Source organism: Macaca mulatta, chromosome 11, assembly GCF_049350105.2.
Source record: "Macaca mulatta isolate MMU2019108-1 chromosome 11, T2T-MMU8v2.0, whole genome shotgun sequence".
Taxonomy (NCBI): Eukaryota; Metazoa; Chordata; class Mammalia; order Primates; family Cercopithecidae; genus Macaca; species Macaca mulatta.
In genome coordinates this window covers 119,271,431-119,295,983 of record NC_133416.1, presented here as the reverse complement: position 1 = coordinate 119,295,983, position 24,553 = coordinate 119,271,431, and the positions used below count along the sequence as shown (strand labels likewise).

Below are 24,553 nucleotides of genomic sequence, written 5' to 3'. Positions count from 1 at the left end.
TTTTCATTCTTTTTTTTTTTTTTTTTTGAGACGGAAACTCTCTCTGTTGCCTAGGCTGGAGTGCAGTGGTGCAATCTCGGCTCACTACAACCTCTGCCTGCCAGGTTCAAACAATTCTCCTGCCTCAGCCTCCCAAGTAGCTGGGACTACAGGCGCTCCCCACCACACCTGGCTAATATTTTTTGTATTTTTAGTAGAGACAGGTTTCACCATGCTGGCCAGGCTGGTCTTGAACTCCTGACCTCATGATCCGCTGCCTCGGCCTCCCAAAGTGCTGGGATTACAGGCGTGAGCCACCACACCCAGCTTCAGCTTTCTTTTTTTTTTTTTTTTTTTTTTTGAGACGGAGTCTCGCTCTGTCCTCCAGGCTGGAGTGCAGTGGCCGGATCTCAGCTCACTGCAAGCTCCGCCTCCCAGGTTCACGCCATTCTCCTGCCTCAGCCTCCCGAGTAGCTGGGACTACAGGCGCCCGCCGCCTCGCCCGGCTAGTTTTTTGTATTTTTTAGTAGAGACGGGGTTTCACCGTGTTAGCCAGGATGGTCTCGATCTCCTGACCTCGTGATCCGCCCGTCTTGGCCTCCCAAAGTGCTGGGATTACAGGCTTGAGCCACCGCGCCCGGCTCCAGCTTCAGCTTTCATTCTTAAAGCGGTAAAATGTACAAGACCCCATCTCAAAAATATATGTATGTGTGTGTATTTAATTTTTAATTTTTGTTTTTTTTGAGACAGAGTCTCACTCTGTCACCTAGACTGGAGTGCAGTGGTGTGATCTTGGCTCACTGCAACCTCTGACTCCTGGGCTTAAGTGATCCTTTTGCTTCAGTCCCCAAAGTAGCTGGGACTACAGGCATGAACCACCACACCTGCCTAATTTTTGTATTTTTTTAGAGATGGGGTTTCACCATGTTGCCCAGGCTGATCTTGAACTCGTAAGCTCAAGTGAGCCACCCTCCTTGGCCTCCCATACAAGTGTGAGCCACCATGCCTGGCCTTTTTTTTTTTTTTTTTGAGATGGGGTCTTGCTCTGACACCCAGTCTGGAGTGCAGTGGTGTGATATTGCCTTCCACTGTAATCTCTGCCTCCCAGGCACAAGTGATCATCCCACAGCAGCCTTCCAAGTAGCTGAGACTGCAGGTGTGCACCACCACAATTGGCTAAGTTTAAAATTTTTTGTAGAGATGGGATCTCCATGCATTGCCTAGGCTGGTCTCAAACTCATGGGCCCAAGCAGTCCTCCCACCTCAGCATCCCAAAGGGCTGGAATTTCAAGTGTGAGCCACCACACCCAGCCTTATATTTTTATTAGGCAATATTTTTTCTTTTTCTTTTTTTTTTTGAGATGGAGTCTCGCTCTGTCATCTAGGCTGGAGTGCATTGGCGTGATCTTGGCTCTCTGCAACCTCTCCCTCCCGGGTTCAAGTGATTCTCCTGCCTCACCCTTCTGAGTAGCTGGGACTACAGGTGCATGCCACCACGCCCGGCTAATTTTTTGTACTTTTAGTAGAGATGGGGTTTCACCATGTTGGCCAGGCTGGTCTCGAACTCCTGACCTCACGTGATCCGCCCACTTTGGGCTCCCAAAGTGCTGGGATTACAGGTGTGGGCCACCATGCCCGGCCAGGCAATATTTCATATAGACAAAATTATTCATTCTTTTTTAAAAAAGGTTAAGTTATGCCGCAGTAATCAAATGCCAAAATTGAAGGTAATCTTATAACATGTTATCTGTTAGAATATGTTCATAGTTCTCTTTTATTCCTTTTTCTATTATTTTATAATTATCAAAGTTTTTTTTTTTTTTTTTTTTTTTTTAAATGAGTTTGGCTTGACTTTAAGCTTTGGGAAGGATGATAGAGGCAATAAAATACCTTTTTCACGTGCTTCTCCTCAGCTCTTTAGAAGGAGAAGTACATTATTCTGCAGAAGAAGCTGTGAAGTTTATAGAAGATCGGATAATGGAAGAATCTAAAAGTTCTCGCCATCTCCGAGGACCACATCTAGCTAAATTGGAGCTGATTAGGCGTTTACGAAGTCAAGGTTGTAACGATGAGTACAAACTGGGTAAGAAACCATATGATATCTAGGAAGCCTGGAGAATGCCCTTAATACCCAAGTGCTATATACGTTATTTGAGATCTACACTGGATAGAGTCATGTTTGGGAAGCAGATGTCTTCATAGCCTGAAAATATTTGCTAATGAATGGATCACTTATAAAATTAGTCCTTTATCATATATTCATCTTGGCTTAACATTAACTTATCTCCCTGTTCCGTCAGAGTCTTTGTCAGGCATTCTGTTGCTGACCCAACAATAAAGTCAAAATCAACTGGTTGCGGTGGCTCACACCTGTAATCCCAGCACTTTGAGAGGCTGTTGTGGGTGGATTGCTTGAGCTCAGGAGTTGGAGATCAGCTGGGGCAACATAGTGAAACCCCGTCTACAAAAAATACAAAAAAATTAGTTGGGCATAGTGGTGCACATCTGTAGTTTTAGCTACTCAGGAGGCTGAGGCAGGAGAATCTCTTGAGCCCAGGAGGCAGAGGTTATAGTGATCCGAGATCGCGCCTTCACTCCAGCCTGGGTGACACAGCCAGAAATTGTCTCAAAAATTTAGTTATAAAAAATGAAAAAACCTGGCTGGGTGCAGTGGCTCACACTTGTAATCCTAGCACATTGGGAGGCCAAGGTGGGCGGAACACTTGAGCTCAGGAGTTCGAGACCAGCCTGGGCAACATGGCCGTAACCCTGTTTCTGCTAAAAATACAAAAAATTGGCTGGGCGCAGTGGCTCATGCCTGTAATCCCAGCACTTTGGGAGGCCGAGGTGAGTGGATCACCTGAGGTCAGGTGTTCAAGACCTGCCTGGCCAACTTGGTGAAACACTGTCTGTACTAAAAGTACAAAAAATTAGCCAGGCGCGGTGGCACACGCCTGTAGTTACAGCTACTTGGGAGGCTGAGGCAGGAGAATTGCTTGAACCTGGGAGGTGGAGGTTGTGAGCTGAGATCGTGCTGCTGCGCTCCAGCCTGGGTGACAGTGAGAGTCCGTCTCAAAAAACAAACAAAAAACCAAAAAGTTATCTGGGCGTGTTGGCGTGTGCCTGTGTCCCAGCTACTTGGGAGGTTGAGACACGAGAATCGCTTGAACCAAGAGATGGAGGTTGCAGTTAGCCAAGATCGTGCCACTGCACTCTGGCTTCAGCCTGGGTGACACAGTGAGACTCTGTCTTTAAAAAAAAAAAAAAAAACCTCAAAAATAATAAAGTCAAAATCAATTTCAAAGTAAAATCGCCAGTTTTGGAAAAGTTTCATGAAGTGGATGAAAGGTTTCTTGAAAATCTGCTCGAAGCACTCAAAAAACTATTGACAAAAGAATATTTGGTGGAATTAGCAATTTGTAACTGAAGAGAAAATTTACTTGGATAATGACAAGATAGCGGAAAAGAATGACGTGGATAGTAAAGCATTGAGAGAATCCTTCAGGAAATTTGATGAAGCCTTTATATCTTTTTATAAAATGATTCTTTATGATCTTGTTGCTCAATAAGTAAAGGATGTCGTCATCGTACTAGTTCACAATTTTGCTGGAAAAATTACCACGTCCCTAAAGGAAAGCAGTAATTCTTTGCTCATACTATGAGTTTGCTTACGGGTTTTTATTTTATAATTATTTCTTTTGAGACAGTGTCTCCCTTTGTTGCCCAGGTCCCAGGTTGGAGTGTAGTGGTGCAGTCTCCACTCACTGCAACCTCTGCCTCCTGGGTTCAAGTGATTCTCCTGCCTCAGCCTCCCAAGTAGCTGGAACTACAGGCAAGCGCCATCACATCTGGCTAATTTTTGTATTTTCAGTAGAGATGGGGTTTTGCCATGTTGCCCAGGCTGGTCTCAAACTCCTGGCCTCAAGTGATCTCCCCACCTTGGCCTCCCAAAGTGCTGGGATTACAGGCGTGAGCAACTGCACCTGGCCTAGCTTACAGTTTTTTTTTTTTTTTGAGATGGAGTCTGTCTCTGTTGCCCAGGCTGGGGTGCAGTGGTGCAGTCTCGGCTCACTGCAACTTCCGCCTCCCGGGTTCAAGCAATTCTCCTGCCTCAGCCTCCCAAGTAGCTGGGATTACAGGTGCGTACCACCACACCCAGCTAATTTTATATATATATATATATATATATATATATATTTTTTTTTTTTTTTTTTTTTTTTTTTTTTTTTTTGAGACGGAGTCTCGCTTTGTCGCCCAGGCTGGAGTGCAGTGGCCGGATCTCAGCTCACTGCAAGCTCCGCCTCCCGGGTTTATGCCATTCTCCTGCCTCAGCCTCCCGAGTAGCTGGGACTACAGGCGCCCACCACCTCGCCCGGCTAGTTTTTTGTATTTTTTAGTAGAGACGGGGTTTCACCATATTAGCCAGGATGGTCTCGATCTCCTGACCTCGTGATCCGCCCGTCTCGGCCTCCCAAAGTGCTGGGATTACAGGCTTGAGCCACCGCGCCCGGCCAATTTTATATTTTTTAGTCGAGATGAGTTTCTCCATATTGGCCAGGCTGGTCTCGATGATCTGCCCTCAGGTGATCCTGACCTCAGGTGATTTGCCCGCCTTGGCCTCCCAAAGTGCTGGCATTACAGGCATGAGCCACTGCACCCAGTCTATTTTATAATCTTTATTTTAATTTAAATTTTGAATGAAGTCTTGCTCTGTTGCCCAGGCTGGAATACAGTGGCATGATCTTGGCTCACTGCAATCTCCACCTTCTGGGTTCAAGTGATCCTTTGCCTTATCCTCTCGAGCAGCTGGGATTACAAGCATGCACTATCACACCTGGCCAATTTTTGTACTTTTAGTAGAGATGGGGTTTCACTATGTTGTCAGGCTGGTCTTGAACTCCTGACTTCAAGGGATTGCCCGCCTTGGTCTTCCAAAGTGTGGGATTACAGGTGTGAGCCACTGCATCCAGCCCATTTTTTTATTGTTTAAAGACTAGTCAGGTGCAGTGGTGAAAAGGGGGAAAGAGTAGGACAGTGAGTTCAGTTTGTAACTGAACAAGCAGTTGAGATAACCCACTATCTTGGGACCAGCCTCAAGCAAAATTTTGTTTTAATTGAGTGTTTTCAAATTAGATTCTCACTTAAATAGAAAATGCTTCTGTTCATGAGTAATAAAGTGATTTTGTTTCCCGTCGCCCAGGTGATCCAGAAGAATTAATGTTCCAATATTTTAAAAAGTTTGGCGATAAACCTTGTTGTTTTACAGACCTTAAGGTGTTTGTTGACCTCTTACCTGCTACACAGTGTACAAAAGTAAGTACTATACAGTTTAGAAGTTTGTTGGGTGCCTCTATTTGTTGAAACACAGAGTTTAAATGTTTGGGTTTCTTTTCTAAAATGTGTGGAGCTGATAATCATGAGATAAATGATAACTGCCCTGTCAGGCTAAGTACTCTATGTGTTACAACATTGAAGGCATAATTTCTGGTTAAGACACAATGGGAGTAAAGCCCTAACAGATGGTGGATTCTCCTTTTTTTGACTGTTTTATTTTGAGATAATTAAGGATTTACATGTAGTTAGAAGAAATAACACATCTCATATCTTTTATCTGTTTTGTCCCAATGGCAACATCTTGCACAATTATAGTGTAATATAATTAGGAAATTGACATTCCTCTCTTCTGTTGAACTTATTCAGTTTTTGCCAGTTTTGCATGCACTGATTTTTATGTGTTTGGGTGTTATGTGTGGATTTAGTTCAGTATGTGGTACGTATGGGTGTGTGTCAAGATACAGAACAGTCCCACCACCACCAGAATCCCACATGCTACCGTTTAATAACAATAGCCACCCCCCCCCCATCTCTATCTCTGGGCAGCTACTATGTTTTCTGTCTTTATAATTTTGTCATTTTATGAATATGAAGTACAGCCAGGTGCGGTGGCACGTGCCTGTAGTCCCCGGCTATTTGGGAGACTGAGGCAGCAGGATTGCTTGAGCATAGGAGTTTGAGGCTGCAGTGAACTGTAATCATGCCACTGCACTCCATCCTGAGTGACAGAGTGAGACTCTGTCTCTTTTTTTTTTTTTTTTTTTGAGACTGAGTCTGGCTCTGTCGCCCAGGCTGGAGTGCAGTGGCCGGATCTCAGCTCACTGCAAGCTCCGCCTCCCGGGTTTACGCCATTCTCCTGCCTCAGCCTCCGGAGTAGCTGGGACCACAGGCGCCCGCCACCTCGCCCGGCTAGTTTTTTGTATTTTTTAGTAGAGACGGGGTTTCACCGTGTTAGCCAGGATGGTCTCGATCTCCTGACCTTGTGATCCGCCCGTCTCAGCCTCCCAAAGTGCTGGGATTACAGGCTTGAGCCACCGCGCCCGGCAGAGACTCTGTCTCTTAAAAAAAGAAAAAGAGAGGCTGGGTGCAGTGGCTTACGCCTGTAATCCCAGCACTTTGGGAGGCTGAGGTGTGTGGATCACCTGAGGTCAGGAGTTCGAGACCAGCCTGGCCAATAATGGTGAAACCTTCTCTCTACTAAAAATACAAAAAATTAGCCAGGTGTGGTGATGAGCACCTGTAGACCCAGCTACTTGGGAGGCTTGAGGCAGGAGAATTGCTTGAACCCAGAAGGCGGAGGTTGCAGTGATCTGAGATCACAGCAACCACATGGTTGACTCTCCAGGAATTTATGCTGAGTGCAATAAGCCAATCTCAGAAGTTACTCATAGTATGATTCCGTTTATTTAATTTTTTTTTTTTTTTTTTTGAGACAGGGTCTCACTCTGTGGCCCAGGCTCATTGCAACCTCCGCCTCCTGGGTTCCAGGGATTCTCATGCCTCAGCCTCCTGAGTAGCTGGGACTACAGGCACATGCCACCATGCCCGGCTAATTTTTTTTTTTTTTTTGAGACGGAGTCTGGCTCTGTCACCCAGGCTGGAGTGCAGTGGCGCGATCTCGGCTCACTGCAAGCTCCGCCTCCCGGGTTTACGCCATTCTCCTGCCTCAGCCTCCCGAGTAGCTGGGACTACAGGCGCCCGCCACCTCGCCCGGCTAGTTTTTTGTATTTTTTAGTAGAGATGGGGTTTCACCGTGTTAGCCAGGATGGTCTCGATCTCCTGACCTCGTGATCCGCCCGTCTCGGCCTCCCAAAGTGCTGGGATTACAGGCTTGAGCCACCGCGCCCGGCCCTAATTTTTGTATTTTTAGTTAGAGACAGGGTTTTGCCATGTTTGCCAGGCTGGTCTCAAACTCCCGACCTCAAGTGGTCCACCCGCCTCAGCCTTTCAAATTGCTGATAGTACAGGTGTGAGCCAGTGTGCCTGGATTTTTTTTTTTTTTTAACTTTTGAGAATTGGGCAACACTTTATTCTATAAAATAGAACAAGTGTTCCCTACTGTTGAGTTTGCAGAGTTCTTCATATATCCTAGATACAAGTTCTTTGTCGGATATGTGGTTTCAAATGTATTCATTATCTTCATGAAATTCTGCAGTACAAAGTTTGCATTTTGAAGTCTAGTGGGCTCTCCTTTTAATGTCTTTTTTGTTTCTTTGTTTCTTTCTTTTTTTTTTTCTTGAGACGGATTCTTGCTCTCACTCTGTCGCCCAGGGTGGAATGTTGTGGCACGATCTCTGCTTACTGCAACCTCTGCCTCCTGGTTCAAGCGATTCTCCTGCCTCAGCCTTCCAAGTAGCTGGGATTACTGGTGTGCTACCATGCCTGGATGATTTTTGTATTTTTGGTAGAGATGGGGTTTCACCATGTTGGCCAGGCTGGGAAGATTGGAAGTCTTTCTGTGACAGGGCTGCCACCATCCATTCTCCCAGAAAACTTTCTGTTGTCCCCATGTGGAATGGATGAAGTGCACTGGAAGCACAGTAGATATAATTAGAGTATTTTTTTAGTGACCACATTTTTAGTCCATGAAGGTTCAATACTTTGGCAGACCTGGGGTTACACATTTGGGGCAGATAGAGCAGTGTATTCCCCAACTGATAAGTAACCAGTGGTCTCGGGTTCTGAAATGACTGCTGCCATTCACATTGGTTTAGTAAAGCTCTGTTTGAGTTGCTGTGGTTATAGGGCTCAGGCCAAGCCTGGAAGTTTCTGGATAAATTGTAACACATTCAGAAAGGAAAGTTATGGGTTATAGGATTTAAAAGCATATAAGAGGGAAAAATGGTTGAGTGGAGGAGAGGTTTGGTCTGTCAAGGACAGAGTGATATTGCTGTTCACTTATTTGAAAAGCTGTATTTAGAAGAGGGAGGAGAACAAGGACCAGCAAGAAGTTCTACAGGGAGCTCAGAATTTGACTCACTGAGAAAAAGATCTTTCTTAGTAGTGAGAATTCTCTCGAATACTGTGTGGGAGCTTCATGTTACTGGAGGGATTGAAGTGGAATGTAGATAAACCATGTGGGAGGGATTCATTCAGTAAGTGTCGAGCATATTGTGTGCTAAGCCCTAAGATAAGGAATAACTGATCTTGTCTTACAGTGCTTATTGTTTTGCTAGTTGAAGCATCAAATGGTGGGGCTGCATTAGAGGAACACTTGCTGCTTTTAGCTGAGATTCATAAAGGTTTGCTACCATGAATGTAGTACCAGTAACCTTTTCTGTACAGCTCTACTTCATTGGTATGTTTGAGAATCTTAGGTCATCTCATGTGATCCCACATAGTAAGAATCATCTATTCAGATGACCCTTACTAGAATTCTAGCAGTGATAAGCTCTAGTCACTATTCTGTGAGAATAAGGATTTAAAGCTGTTACATTGAGTTTATAGTCCTAGTCTATGTAAATTTTACTTGAGAGAGGTAATTTTGCTGCCACTTTTTGACTGTAGAATGACTTCAGTAGGTAAATATCCTGTCACTCAGCAAGTATGTTTGTCAGAGGATTACGAACTGTCCAAGTCAAGCTGAGAATTGTTGTCCTAATGAATTATGAACCAAATCTTTTTAAAGTCTGACTAGCCCCTAAGAGTGAGCCAGTGAGTTCAGTTATCCTGAAGTGGCTTACCCTGGGTATGTTGTAATCTTTGTTTCCTTTGCTTTAGGGTTTTAGCTAAACAACAAAATGATTCTAGTTTTTTTTTTTTTGTTTTGAGACGGAGTCTCGCTCTGTTGCCCAGGATGGAGTACAGTGGCATGATCTTGGCTCACTGCAACCTCCACCTCCTGGGCTCAAGTGATTCTCCTGCCTCAGCCTCCCTAGTAGCTGAAATTATAGGTGTCTGTCACCATGCCTGGCTAATTTTTTTTTTTTGAGACAGTTTAGCTCTTGTCGCCCAGGCTGGAGTACTATGGCGCAATCTTAACTCACTGTAACCTCTGCCTCCTGAGTTCCAGTGATTCTCATGCCTCAGCCTCCCGAGTAACTGGGATTACAGGCGCCTGCCATCATGTCCAGCTAATTTTTTTTGTATTTTTAGTAGAGATGGAGTTTCATCATGTTGGCCAGGCTGGTCTTGAACTCCTGGCCTCAAGTGATTTGCCCACCTTGGCCTCCCAAAGTGCTGGGATTACAGACCTGAGCCACTGCACCCAGCCTAATTTTTGTGTTTTTAGTAGTGATGGGGTTTCACCATGTTGGCCAGACTGGTCTCGAACTCTTGACCTCAAGTGATCCACCCACCTCGGCCTCCCAAAGTGTTGGGATTACAGGCCCGAGCCACCGCGCCCGACTGCTTCTAGTTTTTATTTTTTATTTTATTTTATTTTTTGAGACGAGTTTCGCTCTTGTTGCCCAGGCTAGGGTGCAATGGTGCCATCTCGGCTCACTGCAAGCTCTGCCTCCCAGGTTCAAGCAGTTTTCCTGCCTAAGCTGCCCGAGTAGCTGGGATTACAGGCATGCACCACCATGCCTGGCTAATTTTGTATTTTTAGTAGAGACGGGGTTTCTCCATGTTGGTGAGGCTGGTCTCGAACGCCCGACCTCAAGTGATCCACCCGCCTCAGCCTCCCAATGCTGGGATTACAGGCGTGAGCCACTGTGCCTGGCCTCAGCGATTCTAGTTTTAAAGGAAATATTTTACACAGCAGTAAAACTGTACAGACTAAAGAATGAGCAGATTGTTTTGTAACAAAACCTTGTCAGGAAGATTTTTCTTTAGCATCCACTAAAGAAGGCCGCAATAAACCTAACTAATACATAAAATGGCTTGCAAGGTTAGAAGAACTGGCAATAGAAACTATACAAGCATTTAATCAAAAACATGAAAATAATGGCTAGGCCGGGCGCGGTGGCTCAAGCCTGTAATCCCAGCACTTTGGGAGGCCGAGACGGGTGGATCACGAGGTCAGAAGATCGAGACCATCCTGGCTAACACGGTGAAACCCCGTCTCTACTAAAAAATACAAAAAACTAGCCGGGTGAGGTGGCGGGCGCCTGTAGTCCCAGCTACTCAGGAGGCTGAGGCAGGAGAATGGCATGAACCCGGGAGGCGGAGCTTGCAGTGAGCTGAGATCCGGCCACTGCACTCCAGCCTGGGTGACAGAGCGAGACTCTGTCTCAAAAAAAAAAAAAAAAAAGAATATAATGGCTAGGCATGGTGGCTCATGTCTGCAATCCCAGCACTTTGGGAGGCTGAGACAGGCAACTTGAGTTCAGGAGTTTGAGACCAGCCTGGCCAACATGGCAAAGCCCCGTGGCTACTAAAAATACAAAAATTAGCCGGGTGTGGTGGTGCATGCCTGTAGTCCAGCTACTCTGATGGCTGAAGCAAGAGAATCGCTTGAACCCGGGAGGTGGAGGTTGCAGTGAGCCGGGATTGCACCACTGTACTCCAGCCTGGGCAACAGAGTGAGAGACTGTCTCAAAAACAACAACAAAAACATGAAAATCAGTGCTGCAGTTTGTTAAAAGTATGGAATATATATATCTGATCATAATGATTAAAATTAATAGAATTATAGGTAAATCGAAGCAAATTCATTACAGATGTGAAACTGCAGGATGAGTGGGATTTTGTTTTAATTTTTTTTTTCATTTGTATCAAAAAATTACATGTATTGGAGCTAGGCGCAGTGGCACGCACCTATCATCGCAGCTACTCAGGAGGCTGAAGCAGGAGGATTGCTTGAGCCCAGGAATTCGAGTCCAGCCTGGACAACATAGTGAGACCCCTTCCCAAAAAAGGAAAAAGAAATACATGTGCTGTGTACAATTGAAAAAGTCAGATAGTATCACAAGGCTTGTGTTGAGAGGCAGTAGTCACTCTTTTTTTCCAGCTCAACAGATGCAAATCACTTTCAACTAAATTCTTTTGTTATTTTCCTCCATATTTTGAGATTATTTTCATATTTCCTCCATATTTCTATATTATTTCAATTTATTTTTATAGTTATAGTCTTAAACTATTGGTGCCCTTCTGTGGAAGGTGATTAGTTGTTTATAACAAATCAATTGCCCCCTTATATACTTAGGATAAAACATAAGATTCTGTTGTCTCTACCCTTCTCTTCACCAATGTAAGAAATGCTTTCCATTCCAAAATGCCTGTTTGCTACTATCTGTTTAGGAACTTACATATTTGTTTGATAGCATTCTGGGATATGGTTGGGAGTACGGGGTGGGAGCCTGAAATTATCACTGAATAAGCAAATTTCACTTTATTCCCCTGTTTTCAGCTATGACTGCTGTCTCTGACTCTTTCTCTGGTTCAGCGCATTACGGCTATAAAACCCAGGCTATTCTACTCACACTTAGAAATTCCGTCTGTGGACTTTGGGAGGGGCCTAACTTCTTAGAAATTTATATATTCTATTTTAGTCCCATCAGCACTTTAGCCTTTAGGGACACCTGGTGCCCTTAGTCTCTGAGTCTTCCAAGATTCTGTGACTAGAGTGCGCTTCCTGCTTATTGGGGTCTGCCTCATTGCGTACTGTTAGATTTCGGTGTTCTTGGCAACATAAGTTATTTCTTACCAACTGTTCTTGTATCTTTTGAATCTTGATGATTTTTATTTGCTGTCGTCTCTCATTTCTTCACATATTCTTTTTTTCTTCTCTTTTTTGAGACAGGGTCTCACTGTGTCACCCAGGCTGGAGTGTAATGGTGGGACGATGGCTCACTGCAGGTTCAAACTCCTGGGCTCAAGCCATCCTCCTGCCTCAGCCTCTTGAGTAGCTGGAACTACAGGCGTGCACCACTATGCCTGGCTGTGTGTTTTTTTATTTTATATTTTTAGTAGAGATGAGATCTCACTATGTGCCCAGGCTGATCTTGAACTCTTGAGCTCAAGTGATTCTCCCGTCTCTGCCTCGCAAAGTGCTGGGCTTATAGGTGTGAGCCACAGCTCCCGACCTCTTCACACATTCTTGATCTGTGGGTTTATCCTTTTTTTTTTTTTTAATATGGAGTTTCACTCTTGTTGCCCAGGCTGGAGTGCAGTGGCGCAATCTTGGCTCACTGCAACCACCGCCTCCTGGGTTCAAGCGATTCTCCTTCCTGCCTCAGCATCCTGAGTAGCGGGGATTACAGGTGTGCGCCACCATGCCTGGCTAATTGTTTTGTGTATTTTTAGTAGAGATGGGGTTTCACCATGTTGGCCCAGCTGGTCTTGAACTCCTGGCCTGAAGTGATCTGCCCGGACCTGAGCCACTGCACCCGACCTCTTCTTTTTATTCCTTACTGGCATCTTAATAGGATTTTAGAATTGAGAGGAAATAATCATGTGTTTAATAAATAAATGACTAGAACTGGTATGTGGGTTTTATTTTGTAATTTGAATCCAAATTTAAAGGATGAAAAACATTTTAAGGCAAGATGTAACCATTGGGAGAAAACTGGATGAATGGTATATGGGATCTCTGTTATTTCTCATAGCTGAGCATGAATCTATAATTATAATAAGTTCAATTAAGAAAAATGTAGGGTCACTGACATGAGGTAAACAGTGTCTTTCCATGTATAACCTTTCCTTTCAGAATTTACCAGCATAATTACAGATTAAAATTTTAAAAATTGTTTGGTAATCTGCTCTTTTCTATAGTCTTCCTAATGTTCTCATTGCTGTAATATATATTATGTTAATATGCTAAAAGTTGTGGAACATTTTCAGAATTATAACAATCTTTCACTGCCTGTAGTACATGGTATTGACGAATACTTTTGGCCAGTAATGAATGAGTGTGCCAGTTTCATTGGAGCTTCACCAGTGTTGTGTGCTGTCACAAATTTTTTTCATTTTAGCTATTTTGGTAGATAGAAAATGGTGTATGAAAGGAATTTTAGTTTTTGGGTTTTTTTCTTGATGTCTTTTTCTAGACCATTTCAATTTCTGTTAATTATGGCCTACTGAAGACTAGTTGTGTTTTGAGACCTTTGCTCCTTTTTTCCCCACTTTGCAGTTTATTAATCAGTTACTTGGAGTTGTTCCTTTGTCGACACCAACAGAGGATAAGCTGGCACTGCCTGCTGACATCAGAGCTCTGCAGCAACATTTGTGTGTGGTGCAGCTGACGAGGTTACTTGGCTTGTACCACACCATGGATAAAAATCAGAAATTGAGTGTGGTCAGAGAATTGATGTTAAGGTACCAGCATGGACTGGAATTTGGTGAGCAACCATTCAAAATGTGCAGTAGTTCCCTGATCTACGCTAAGACTTAGAAGTCAGTTTTTTAATCACCTGTAGCACCCTGTTTTAATGAGTTTTGTAAGGAGACTATTTTGTCTGGGAAGACCATCTAAGTAATATGATGTAAAGCCTTTCTTAAGCCTGGAGTTTTAAATAATTTGGATTGGCTTTCAGTTGTCTATGTTCTTGATCTGATGAGCTAACTTTTTATTAGATTGGGGCTCATATAGATTGCATAGTTTATAATTATCACATTTTCTGCTTGTAGGCCTAAGTATTCTTAATATACAGACTGTAAGTGAACAAAAGGAATATTGTAAATTGTAAGATAAATATTTAGTTTAGAAATAGATGATCTTCAGATAGGTGTGGCTTTTGCTAGATATATGTGATAGACACATAATTGTCTGACTATAAGATGTCAGTATTTATCTGTAATCTAAAGAATTAGATGAAGTGAGGAGCATATTGTGAATTTAGTTATACATGGCACTTGGCTTATGTTCTTTTCTTCACTTCGACCTCCTTCAAATCTTCCTTTTCTCCCTTTGGGACCATCATAGATACCACCTCTGCTCTGGAACCCTACCTTCTGTTCCAGCTGAGTGTGGTTTCACCTTCTTTTGAACCCTTTGATTCATGGTTCATATTTTTCTCCTGATACTTATCTTGTTCTTAATTTTCTTTTACTTTTCCTCTATTCCCTCCTGTCACTTTCCTGCTTTTAAAAACTCCTATGGGGTCAGTAATAGTTGAACAAACATTAAAATAGATATGATTTTTTTCCCCCGTAGGGAAAACCTGTTTGAAAACAGAATTGCAATTTTCTGACTATTACTGTCTCCTTGCTGTCCATGTGCTTATTGATGTATGGAGGGAAACAGGTAAGTAGCAGTGATTTCAGTTCAACTTTACTTTTTGCTTTTATTGATTATAAGTCCTGCATTCTTTTGTTAGACTAATTATACAATCCATAAATTTTATTTATGCTTTTAGGTTCTACTTTTCTTGATATTTCTAGGGTGCTTCCAGAAAAACCTGTTTTGGCCAGGTGCGATGGCTCCTGCCTGTAATCCTAGCACTTTGGGAGGCTGAGGCAGGTGGATCACCTCAGATCAGGAGTTCAAGACTAGCCTGGCCAACATGACGAAACTTCGTCTCTACTAAAAATACAAAAATTAGCTGGGCATTTTGGCGCATGCCTGTAGTCCCTGCTACTTGGGAGGCTGAGGCAGGAGAATTGCTTGAGCTTGGGAGGCGGAGGTTGCAGTGAGCCGAGACCGTGCCACTGCACTCCAGCCTGGGCAACAGAGCAAGATACCGTCTCACAACAACAACAACAACAACAACAACAAAAACTGTCTCCAATTTATCCCCTTGTAACCAGGATAATGTTAAATGAATGGATATCTGTTCTGTTTTTAAGTGTTTGTGAATAATAAGTAGTGACTATAAAAAAAATACTATGACAAAGCTACAAAAATTAAAATACAATGAAACTGACTAAGAAATACATGCACAGGCCTATGGAACAGAATATCTTTTATTCACTTCAAAAAATTTTATATACAGAAAAATGCATTCTTTCTGGAATGTAGTCTGTCTCATTTAGGATAAAAATATAAGACGTGGTAAAGGAAGCATCGTGAGTGATTGGGGAAGAAAAGGATGATTCAGCAAATGGTATTGGGTTGCCTTTTCTTTAGGTCCCACACCCTGACATATTCTCTTATTAGCAGTTTTGGAGAAAAAGTAACTTTAGGTGCTTATTGCATATTATTCATGAGAATTAAACTATAGAAGAAACAAAGGGCTGAAGAGGCAATGGTAAGCAAGATAAACACAACCTCTGCCCTCATGGATCATTTCACAGAGCTCTCAATTTTGCTTGTTGTTGAGATGGAGTTTTGCTCTTGTTGCCCAGGCTGGAGTGCAGTGGCGTGATCTCAGCTCACTGCAACCTCCGCCACCTGGGTTCAAGCGATTCTCGTGCCTTAGCCTCAGAGTAGCTGGGATTACAGGCATGTGCCACCACACCCGGCTAGTTATTGTTTTGTTTGTTTGGTTTTTTTTTTTTTTGAGACGGAGTCTCGCTCTGTCACCCAGGCTGGAGTGCCGTGGTGCCATCTCAGCTCACTGCAAGCTCTGCCTCCTGGGGTCATGCCATTCTCTTGCCTCAGCCTCCCAAGTAGCTGGGACTACAGGTGCCTGCCACCACGCCCGGCTAATTTTTTGTATTTTTAGTAGAGAGGGGGTTTCACCGTGTTAGCCAGGATGGTCTTGATCTCCTGACCTCGTGATCCGCCCATGTCGGCCTCCCAAAGTGCTGGGATTACAGGCGTGAACCACCGCACCCGGCCAGGTTTTGTATTTTAAATAGAGACGAGGTTTTGCCATGTTGGCCAGGCTGGTCTCAAACTCCTGACCTCAGGTGATCCGCCCACCTCAGCCTCCCAGAGTGCTGGGATTCAGGTGTGAGCCACCGCACCCGGCCTTATCATGCCATTCTTAAAATCCTTCAGACCTCAGGAAGCTGAGGCTTGAGCCCAGTAGTTCAAGGCTGTAGTGAGCTATGATCACACCATTACACTCCAGCCTGGGTGACAGCAGGACCCTGTCTCTAAAAAACTTAAAAAGAAAAAAAATCCTTCAGAGGTACCCTGTTTTCCTGAAGATAAACGTCAAGTGTTTTAGGATATTTTATAATGCTATTTATAATCTGGCCTGTGTCCACATCTCCAGATTGTTAGGTATTTGTGGTCTTGAATCTGCTTTAAAATTTTTTTGCAACTATCACTTAACATCATGTTGCCTGTCTTTGAAATAACTTTCTTACCTCCCTCATCTAACTTTTACTCAAATGGTGCCTTTAACAAAGCCTGTCTTGATTTTAACTCCTTCACCACTGGGGATTTTATGCTCCTCTGAACTTCTGTAGAACATTGTATGTAACCATATGGTAGTGTGTTTTTTTTTTTTTCAGTTTGTTTTGAGATGGAGTCTCACTCTGTTGCCCAGGCTGGAATGTAATGGCACGATGTTGGCTCACCGCAACATCGTCCTCCCGGGTTCAAGCGATTCTCCTGTCTCAGCCGCCCAAGTAGCTGTGATTATAGCACGTGCCACTATTCCTGGGTAATTTTTGTTTTTGTTTTTTGTTTTTGAGACTGTTACCAGGCTGGAGTGCAGTGGCGCAATCTTGACTCACTGCAACCTCTCCCCTCCTGGGTTCAGGTGATTCTCCTGCCTCAGCCTCCCGAGTAGCTCGGACTACAGGCGCCCGCCACCACACCCGGCTAATTTTTTGTATTTTTAGCAGAGACGGAGTTTCACCATGTTGGCCAGGATGGCCTCCATCTCTTGACCTTGTGATCCACCCACCTTGGCCTCCCAAAGTGCTGGAATTACAGGCGTGAGCCACTGCGCCCAGCCTGATTTTTGTATTTTTAGTAGAGTTGGGGTTTCGCCATGTTACTCAGACTGGTCTCAAACTCCTAACTCCGGTGATCTGTCCGCCTCGGCCTCCTAAAATGCTGGGATTACAGGCATGAGCCACCGAGCCCAGCCCATGTTACTTGTTACACTGTAATTGTACCAAGGATGACAGTGAAATCCTTGTCATCAGGTAACTTGTTATTTGAGCCCCTAGATTCATGAGGCTGCATAGGGCAGCAAAAGTCATTTTTACATGAAAACATTAATGAACTGCTCACATAATTTGATCCCCACACAGATAGCCTTTCTTACTTATGCCTAGCATCTGTTCTCACCAATAGTGACTATGGCTTTGCTAGTCTCATATATTAATATTTTGAGCAAGATACGTGGCCATATGATAATAGTAACAACTGACAGTTGATTAGCAGGCATGTGAAAGTACTTTACACAAATTAAACAATTTTATTTTAGTTTATTTTTTTGAGATGGAGTCTCGCTCTGTCGCCTGGGCTGGAGTGCAATGGTGCAATCTTGGGTCACTGCAACCTCCGCCTCCCAGGTTCAAGCGATTCTCCTGCCTCAGCCTCCTGACTAGCTGGGATGACAGGCGCGCACCACCACACCTGGCTAATTATTGCATTTTTAGTAGAAACAGGGTTTCACCATGTTGGACAGGTTGGTCTTGGACTCCTGATGTCGTGATCCATCTGCCTCGGCCTCCCAAAGTGCTGGGATTACATGCATGAGCCACTGCGCCCGGCCAATTTAAACATTTTAACAATATAGTTACTATCACAGTTTTATAGATGAGAGAAGTGGAGGGCAGAGAGAAAAAAAGGTAAAGTGTCCAAAATCCTGCAGTGCAGACAAATACATGGGAATCATTTGCAAAATGAAATTGTAGATCTTGTAAAGATGCAGGGCTTCTTAAAGTCAGTGAAAGGGATGATGATGAAGTATTCCAGTCACAGTCATAATCATTGTTCAAGGTGCACCTGGCAGAACTTAGAATTCTATCAATAGAAAGTTGATGAGGGCATTTAAAGAGATTCATTTGAATTCAAAAGGATTGAGTGCTTCAGGAAGTTGATGTTCTCGAATATTTTTTTCTGAAAGGCTTTTTTTTTGAGACAGAGTTTCACACTGTAATCCAGGCTGGAGTGCAGTGGCACCGTAGTAGCGCTCTGTAGCCTCAACCTCCTGGGCTCAAGGGATCCTCCCACTTCAGCCTCCTGGGTAACTGGGAGTATAGGCACATGCCACCATGCCTGACTAGTTTTTGTATTATTTATTTAGTTAGTTAATTTTAAATGTTTTTAAAATTATTTTTTATTTATTATTAAATTTTATTTTTATTTTGAGATGGAGTCTTACTCTGTCACCCAGGCTGGAGTGCTGTGGTGTGATCTCGGCTCACTGCAACCTGTGTCTCCTGGGTTCCATCAGTTCTCCTGCCTCAGCCTCCTGAGTAGTTGGAATTATCCACCACGCCTGGCTAATTTTTGTATTTTTAGTAGAGAAGAGGTTTTACCATGTTGGCCAGGCTGGTCTCGAATTCCTGACCTGAGGTGATCCGCTTCCCTGGCCTCCTAGAGTCCTGGGATTACAGGTGTGAGCCACTGCGCCCAGCCAGTTTTTGTATTTTTTGTAGAGATGGGGTTTTGCCATGTTTCCCAGGCTGGTTTGAAACTCCTGGGCTCAAGCCATCTCCCTGCCTTGTCCTCCCAAACTGCTGGGATTACAGGCATGAGCTACTGTGCCCGGCCTATCTTTCTTTTCTTTTGGAAAACAGCATATAGAATATTACCTTAAAATCTTACTGTATGGTGCTTTCATTTTTGCTGTTGTTACTGACTGTAAAAGTAGCTTGTTAAAATTTTGGAAAGCAGTTTACTTAAAATCTCACCTTTTTGGACCTCAAAAGCACTCTATCACTTTTGCATTTTTTTCTTTTTTTCTTTTCTATTCTTGAGACAAAGTTGCACTCTGCTGCCAAGGTTGGAGTGCAGTGGCATGATAACAGCTCATTGCAGCCTCAACCTCCTAGGGTGAAGCAGTCCTCCCAACCTCAGCCTCCTGAGTAGCTGGAACCATAGGCAGTGTGCACCACCACATCTGGCTAATTTTTTAAAAAATGTTTTTAGTAGAGACGAGGTCTAGCTATGTTGTTCAGGCTGGTCTCAAACTTGTGGGCTCAAGTGATCCTCCCACCTCAGCTTCCCAAAGTGCTGGGAATATAGGCATGAGCCACCATGTCCAGCTAACATTTTTTTTGTGTTTTTCTTCTCTCTCTCTTTGTGCATATTTTAAGAGTTGAGATCAACTCTTTGTACTAACTTGAATTTTCTCTCTCTCTGTGTGTTTTACTGAACATTATTGCACAAACATTTTCCTTTGTAATTAAAAAGTCTTCATTACTGTCAAGTAGTTATATGATGTTTCCATGTGTGGAAGTTACCATAATTTACCTAATCAGTCTCCCATCATTATATCACTAGATAGTACGATAACTATTTTTATATATAAAGCTTTATCTGTATTTCATAGTATTTTCTTTAGATGGATCCTAAAGAATAAGTTACTTAACCTTGAAGCCTACAGATACATGTACCTTTTGAAATTTCATAGACCAAAAAAAAAAAAATTTTAGTTTGATTATTAATGAGTAAATATTTTCAAACATCCTATTTGCCATTCTGTTAGTAGAGTTACATATGGAAGAAAAATGATGTCTATAGAGAACATCTGTCTGGGGTTTCATAAAGGAAATCCTGCAGGGTCAAGATGCTGAGCTCCAGTTTTCCTTCAAAGTCCATGTCTTCCCAGAATCTGAGATTCTGTAACTTCCCCCCATAAGACCTGGCCACTTAAAATCTGCATCATTTTTGCCGTGGGCATGTTTAAGAATAGACTTAACTATTAAGGGACTCTCTATTTAGGCGAAATTCTCTATTTTGGTTATAGATGTATATCTAAAATTTGTTCTCTGTCATTTAACTTCATTTATAGAGTGGGGGTGATGATGTCAATAAGGTTTTGTTTTTTGTTTTTGGGAAGCTTTCATTTGCTGTCAAGATCAGTGGATAATATTGTATTTTGGTTCTAGGTGATGAGACTGCTGTGTGGCAGGCCCTGACTTTGCTGGAAGAGGGATTAACCCATAGCCCTTCCAATGCTCAGTTCAAATTGCTGCTTGTTCGAATCTACTGTATGCTGGGTGCATTTGAACCAGTGGTGGATCTTTACTCCAGCCTTGATGCTAAGCATATCCAGCATGATACCATTGGGTTGGTAGTATATACTCTGAATAATGAGCAGCCAGCTACACCAGTGTGGGGTATACAGGACTCTAAGTTAGATTTTAAAGTTGATCCTGACATTAAGCCTTTTTGATTAAATAATAATCTGTTATGATTCATTGCAAAGCAGAAAGATTTTTATATCTCCCAGCATTTTGTAGTAATTTGAAAATTTGCACAATTTAGAAATGTAAGAGAGTTTTCCTCAGAGATAGCAAACATATATATATACACACACACACATACACTTTGAACCCTTATTCTTAGCACACATTATTTTGAAGTGTTCATTTCCGCTTTGCAGTTGAAGTTGACACTTGTACTTTATTGACCTCAACAAAGTTTGAATTTGTATTTTGGATTTGTATTTAGACTACTCTTTATTATTATGCTATTATCACTTAATGGCATTTTCTCTGTTGTCTATGGTGCTGTTTTAGGAAGACAGCATTATGTTCTCTTAGACCTTTTATGTGCCATTAATCATCAGAGTGTAAGAAAGCCTAGTATAGAACTTTACGTCTCCCACAAAACTGAGTTAACTTTTTGCTTTTTTAAAAATTTTAACTTGTGAATTAGATCATTTCTGTGGGTGTATGTTTTAGTGTTTTCTTATGCCTAACTATTTTTTTGCCAAGTAATTTGAAGCGTAATATTTGTTACTTGAGGTAGGTAAGTAAGTATAACATGTCTTTTTTTTTCCCTTCTTTCCTTCTGATCTAGTTATCTTTTGACCCGATATGCTGAATCTCTAGGTCAGTATGCTGCTGCATCCCAATCCTGTAACTTCGCACTCAGGTTTTTTCACTCCAACCAGAAAGATGTAAGTGAAAAACTATTTCTTAACGTGATCTTGCCTGCTGACTGCACACTGTTGAGGAGTGCGTCACCTCATGTCACAAGTACACGTGTTAAGGTGCACTATGCTGAACTAGCAAGTGCCATTAGACCACAGCTTACTGTCCAAGGCTGGTAGGGAGAGGTAGAGAGTTATTTGTGTTTGTTAGAATGGGTGTGTTTGATAGATTCTTTGGAAAGTTGCATTTAAAACTGGTATTTAGTGAATGGGAAGTGTTATTCATCTTAGACCTGTCTTTTGATCTCTAAGAGACTTTTCCAAGGGTAAAAGAAACAGCCCATAAGCATTCATAGCCTGGGATGCCATTTAACATTCTGCAGTAGCAGCTGCTCTCCGTTACTTTTATTTAACTCTGAAATGTATGTCCATTGTGCTGTTTGCCAACAGTGAATGTACTTGTATTTTCTTAGAAAATTAAAAGGCATTCCAAGAAACTTAGGTGAATGATATGTTTTTTAAAGTAGAAATAAATAAAATAGAGCTTCTCTGTGCCATAATGAAAGGATGGGATTTGCACCATATTTTTCACTGCAAGCAGACTTGGGCTCTACTTGTTGGTTAAGCAGAAGTTTTTGTAGGAAAACCATATGGTCTGTACTCAGTCGACCAATTGTGAAAAACTGCCCAACAATGAATGTGGAGAAAAGGAATGTCTCCAGGGTGGTCACTGCCTACTTGGTTTTCACAGACTTCTAGGCCTCATCGCTTGAAGTTGGCTGTGCCAGCTATCTGCCCATAGCCTTCCATTCTCATGGTCTACCAGCAATTAAGGAACTAGCAAGGAAGCTAGTTTCTGGGGTTCTTCTTGGCAAACACTCATGAGGATTTTTTTTAAACCCTTTCGTTTTAGTATAACAGGTTAACTAATCTATCTTCCATCTAATTCTTTAAGGGTATGTTGTATTAAATAGAAGCATTTCTGAACATGGGATATAGGTTTGTTCTCAGTTTATGATAATTACGTTCTGACAAGTTTCAGGGAATGGCCTAGAGGGCTGGAGTAGCAAAAGGACAGCTCGGAGCAGATGGAAAGCAGCCTCTTGTGCTTAGATAATGAGCTGTGTACCATCAGTTGGTTCTTAGTCCTGTATCCCCTCCCCAAAGTGGTCCCCCTACCCCCTCCCAGTGATTGGTATCTCCGTTCAGACCTCATTTTGTGGCACGCCTCTGATCAGGGAGAGAAGAAAATGAGTATTAGTATCTGAGCATGTTGCTCAGAAGGTGTGCTGGCCTGGCTTAGTGGTCAGAAGGTCATCTCTAGGATGTTGGGTTTCTAAAATCTAGCATGGATGAACTATAAACCTATGAATTTTCATTGTGTATTCAAGTATCTGTACTTGACCTCCTGTTTTCAAGAAGTTTCATTAAAAAAAAAAATAGGATTGGTTTCCTCATCTCATTTATCCCCTCATTTCTGTATTTATAAGAGAGATTAAAGAAACATTTGATTTACTGAAGATTCCTTTTCAAAGGTTTGTTTCTCAAATAGCTTTGAGGTAGTGGGAGCAAATAAGGGATTCATTCCAGCCCGGTGGCTTTTCCTCTAGCTTTCAATCATCCAGCATTCTAGAAGAACTGTATTACTCATGAAGATGTGGTCAATAAAGACACATTACTTTATATACATCAGACTTAGGCTTTAATTTTTTTTTCCCACAAATACTGTGTCTGAAGAGTTTTTTTGAAAGAAAACTCTAAAAATAAAATTACAGAAGTATTATAATATAGGCAAAGGAGACCCCTGGGAGCAATTTGAGGGGATGTGTCATCCTCAGTGTTTTTTTTTTGTATCTTTGTTTGATGTTTTGCTGATGGTTGTGTGTGGCAAAAGTGACTAATTCATCTGAATGTATGTGATGTTGAACCTGATAAAATCATAGCATTTTATTGATCAGAGACTAAGACACTTCAAATATATTTTGATTACTGCTAAGAAGATGGAGCTTATTTAATCTGCTGAAAGGAGAAAATCTTGAGGAGTCCTAGAGGCAAAAGAAAAATATGGTACAGGCTGGGCACAGTGGCTCACACCTGTAATCCAAGCACTGGGAGGCTGAGGCAGGTGGATCACCTGAGGTCAGGAGTTCAAGACCAGCCTGGCCAACGTGGTGAAACCCCGTCTCTACTAAAAATACAAAAATTAGCCGGGCATAGTGGCAGGTGCCTGTAATCCCAGCTACTCGGCAGGCTGAGGCAGGAGAATTGCTTGATCTGGGAGGTGGAGGTTGCAGTGAGCTGATATTGTACCATTATACTCCAGCCTGGGTGACCAGAGAGAGACTCTGCCCCCCGACCAAAAAAGAAAAACACAGTACAGCTAGGAACATGTAGCTTGACCTTAATGTTGAGTGCCAGATAGAGACTGTGATGTGAGCTGTTTCCTAAAGAAATCTAAGGCTAAGAAAGATTATGATTGTAGTGTCTTACTGTGTGTGTTCAACCTTGTGCTTAGAGTATTAGAAATATCTCTGTTCAAATCCAGAGTTCTGTACTCTGCGTCTTCTATTCTTGGTAGTTTTTGGGATCCCCGGATGCTTTTTCCTTGGGTGACTGATGCATTTCAATTCCCACCTAGCTCTTTGACAGAACACTTTTACTTAAATGGAAAATCTGGTGTTCTGCTTAGTAACATTTTGTGCTATGGGATTGAAAGTTGTATTTGGAAGGTCTGCACAGGGATTTTCTTTCTAGAAAGGTTATTTTCTGTTGTCATCTTACTTTGGAATAGATTTTTAAAAAAATATGAGAATGAGCACTAGATTTTCTATCTTCAAAAGTCACTTATGTGTTTTTACTTCTTTAAAATTTCACTTTAAAATCTCTATTTTACACAAAAATTAGCTGGGTGTGTTGGCAAATGCCTGTAATTCCAGCTACTTGGGAGGCTGAGTCAGGAGACTTGCTTGAATCTGGGAGGTGGAGGTCACAGTGAGCTGAGATCATGCCACTGCACTCCAGCTGTCACTCTTGGGTGACAGAGTGAGACTCTGTCTCAAAAAAAAAAAAGTAAAGAAAATCAAATCTCTATTTTAAGTATTCACAAAGATCATTATTCAGGGGTTTTATGTCCATATATTTCACTAATTTTTACAGTGACCAGGGTTCATTTCAGGAATCCATTCGGGATCTAAATAGCCTCATTGGTGCGTAAATTAGTAGAAATAGGTACGGACAACATACTTTGATATTCAAAAGTCTTTAAAGTGCCTGTGGCTTTCAGTTTTGCCTGCAGTTCCAGTGCGGGGTTGTTTCTTCACATAGTACTACTTCCATAGCCTTGGTCCTACTGGTTGCATCCCAGGCCCTTGTCTAGCTCTGCAGTGGTACTTTACTGCAGTGTTACAGAAGGACTATCTAAAAAAGATAAGCCAGAGAACTGTGACTACCTTCTTAGTTTGTTA

At 42.5% G+C, this 24,553-nt stretch overlaps 1 protein-coding gene across 2 annotated transcripts in view; it reads left to right on the top strand.

The window, feature by feature from the left end:
* NAA25 (N-alpha-acetyltransferase 25, NatB auxiliary subunit) overlaps positions 1-24,553 on the top strand; it is an 85,667-nt gene that overhangs the window by 36,267 nt on the left and 24,847 nt on the right. For both annotated transcript variants that reach the window (XM_015152851.3, XM_015152849.3), the window contains 6 exons: positions 1,893-2,062; positions 5,180-5,292; positions 13,328-13,535; positions 14,351-14,440; positions 20,101-20,281; positions 21,017-21,116. In XM_015152851.3, the coding sequence (XP_015008337.1) occupies positions 1,893-2,062; positions 5,180-5,292; positions 13,328-13,535; positions 14,351-14,440; positions 20,101-20,281; positions 21,017-21,116 (862 nt within the window). The remainder of the gene's footprint in view (positions 1-1,892; positions 2,063-5,179; positions 5,293-13,327; positions 13,536-14,350; positions 14,441-20,100; positions 20,282-21,016; positions 21,117-24,553) is intronic.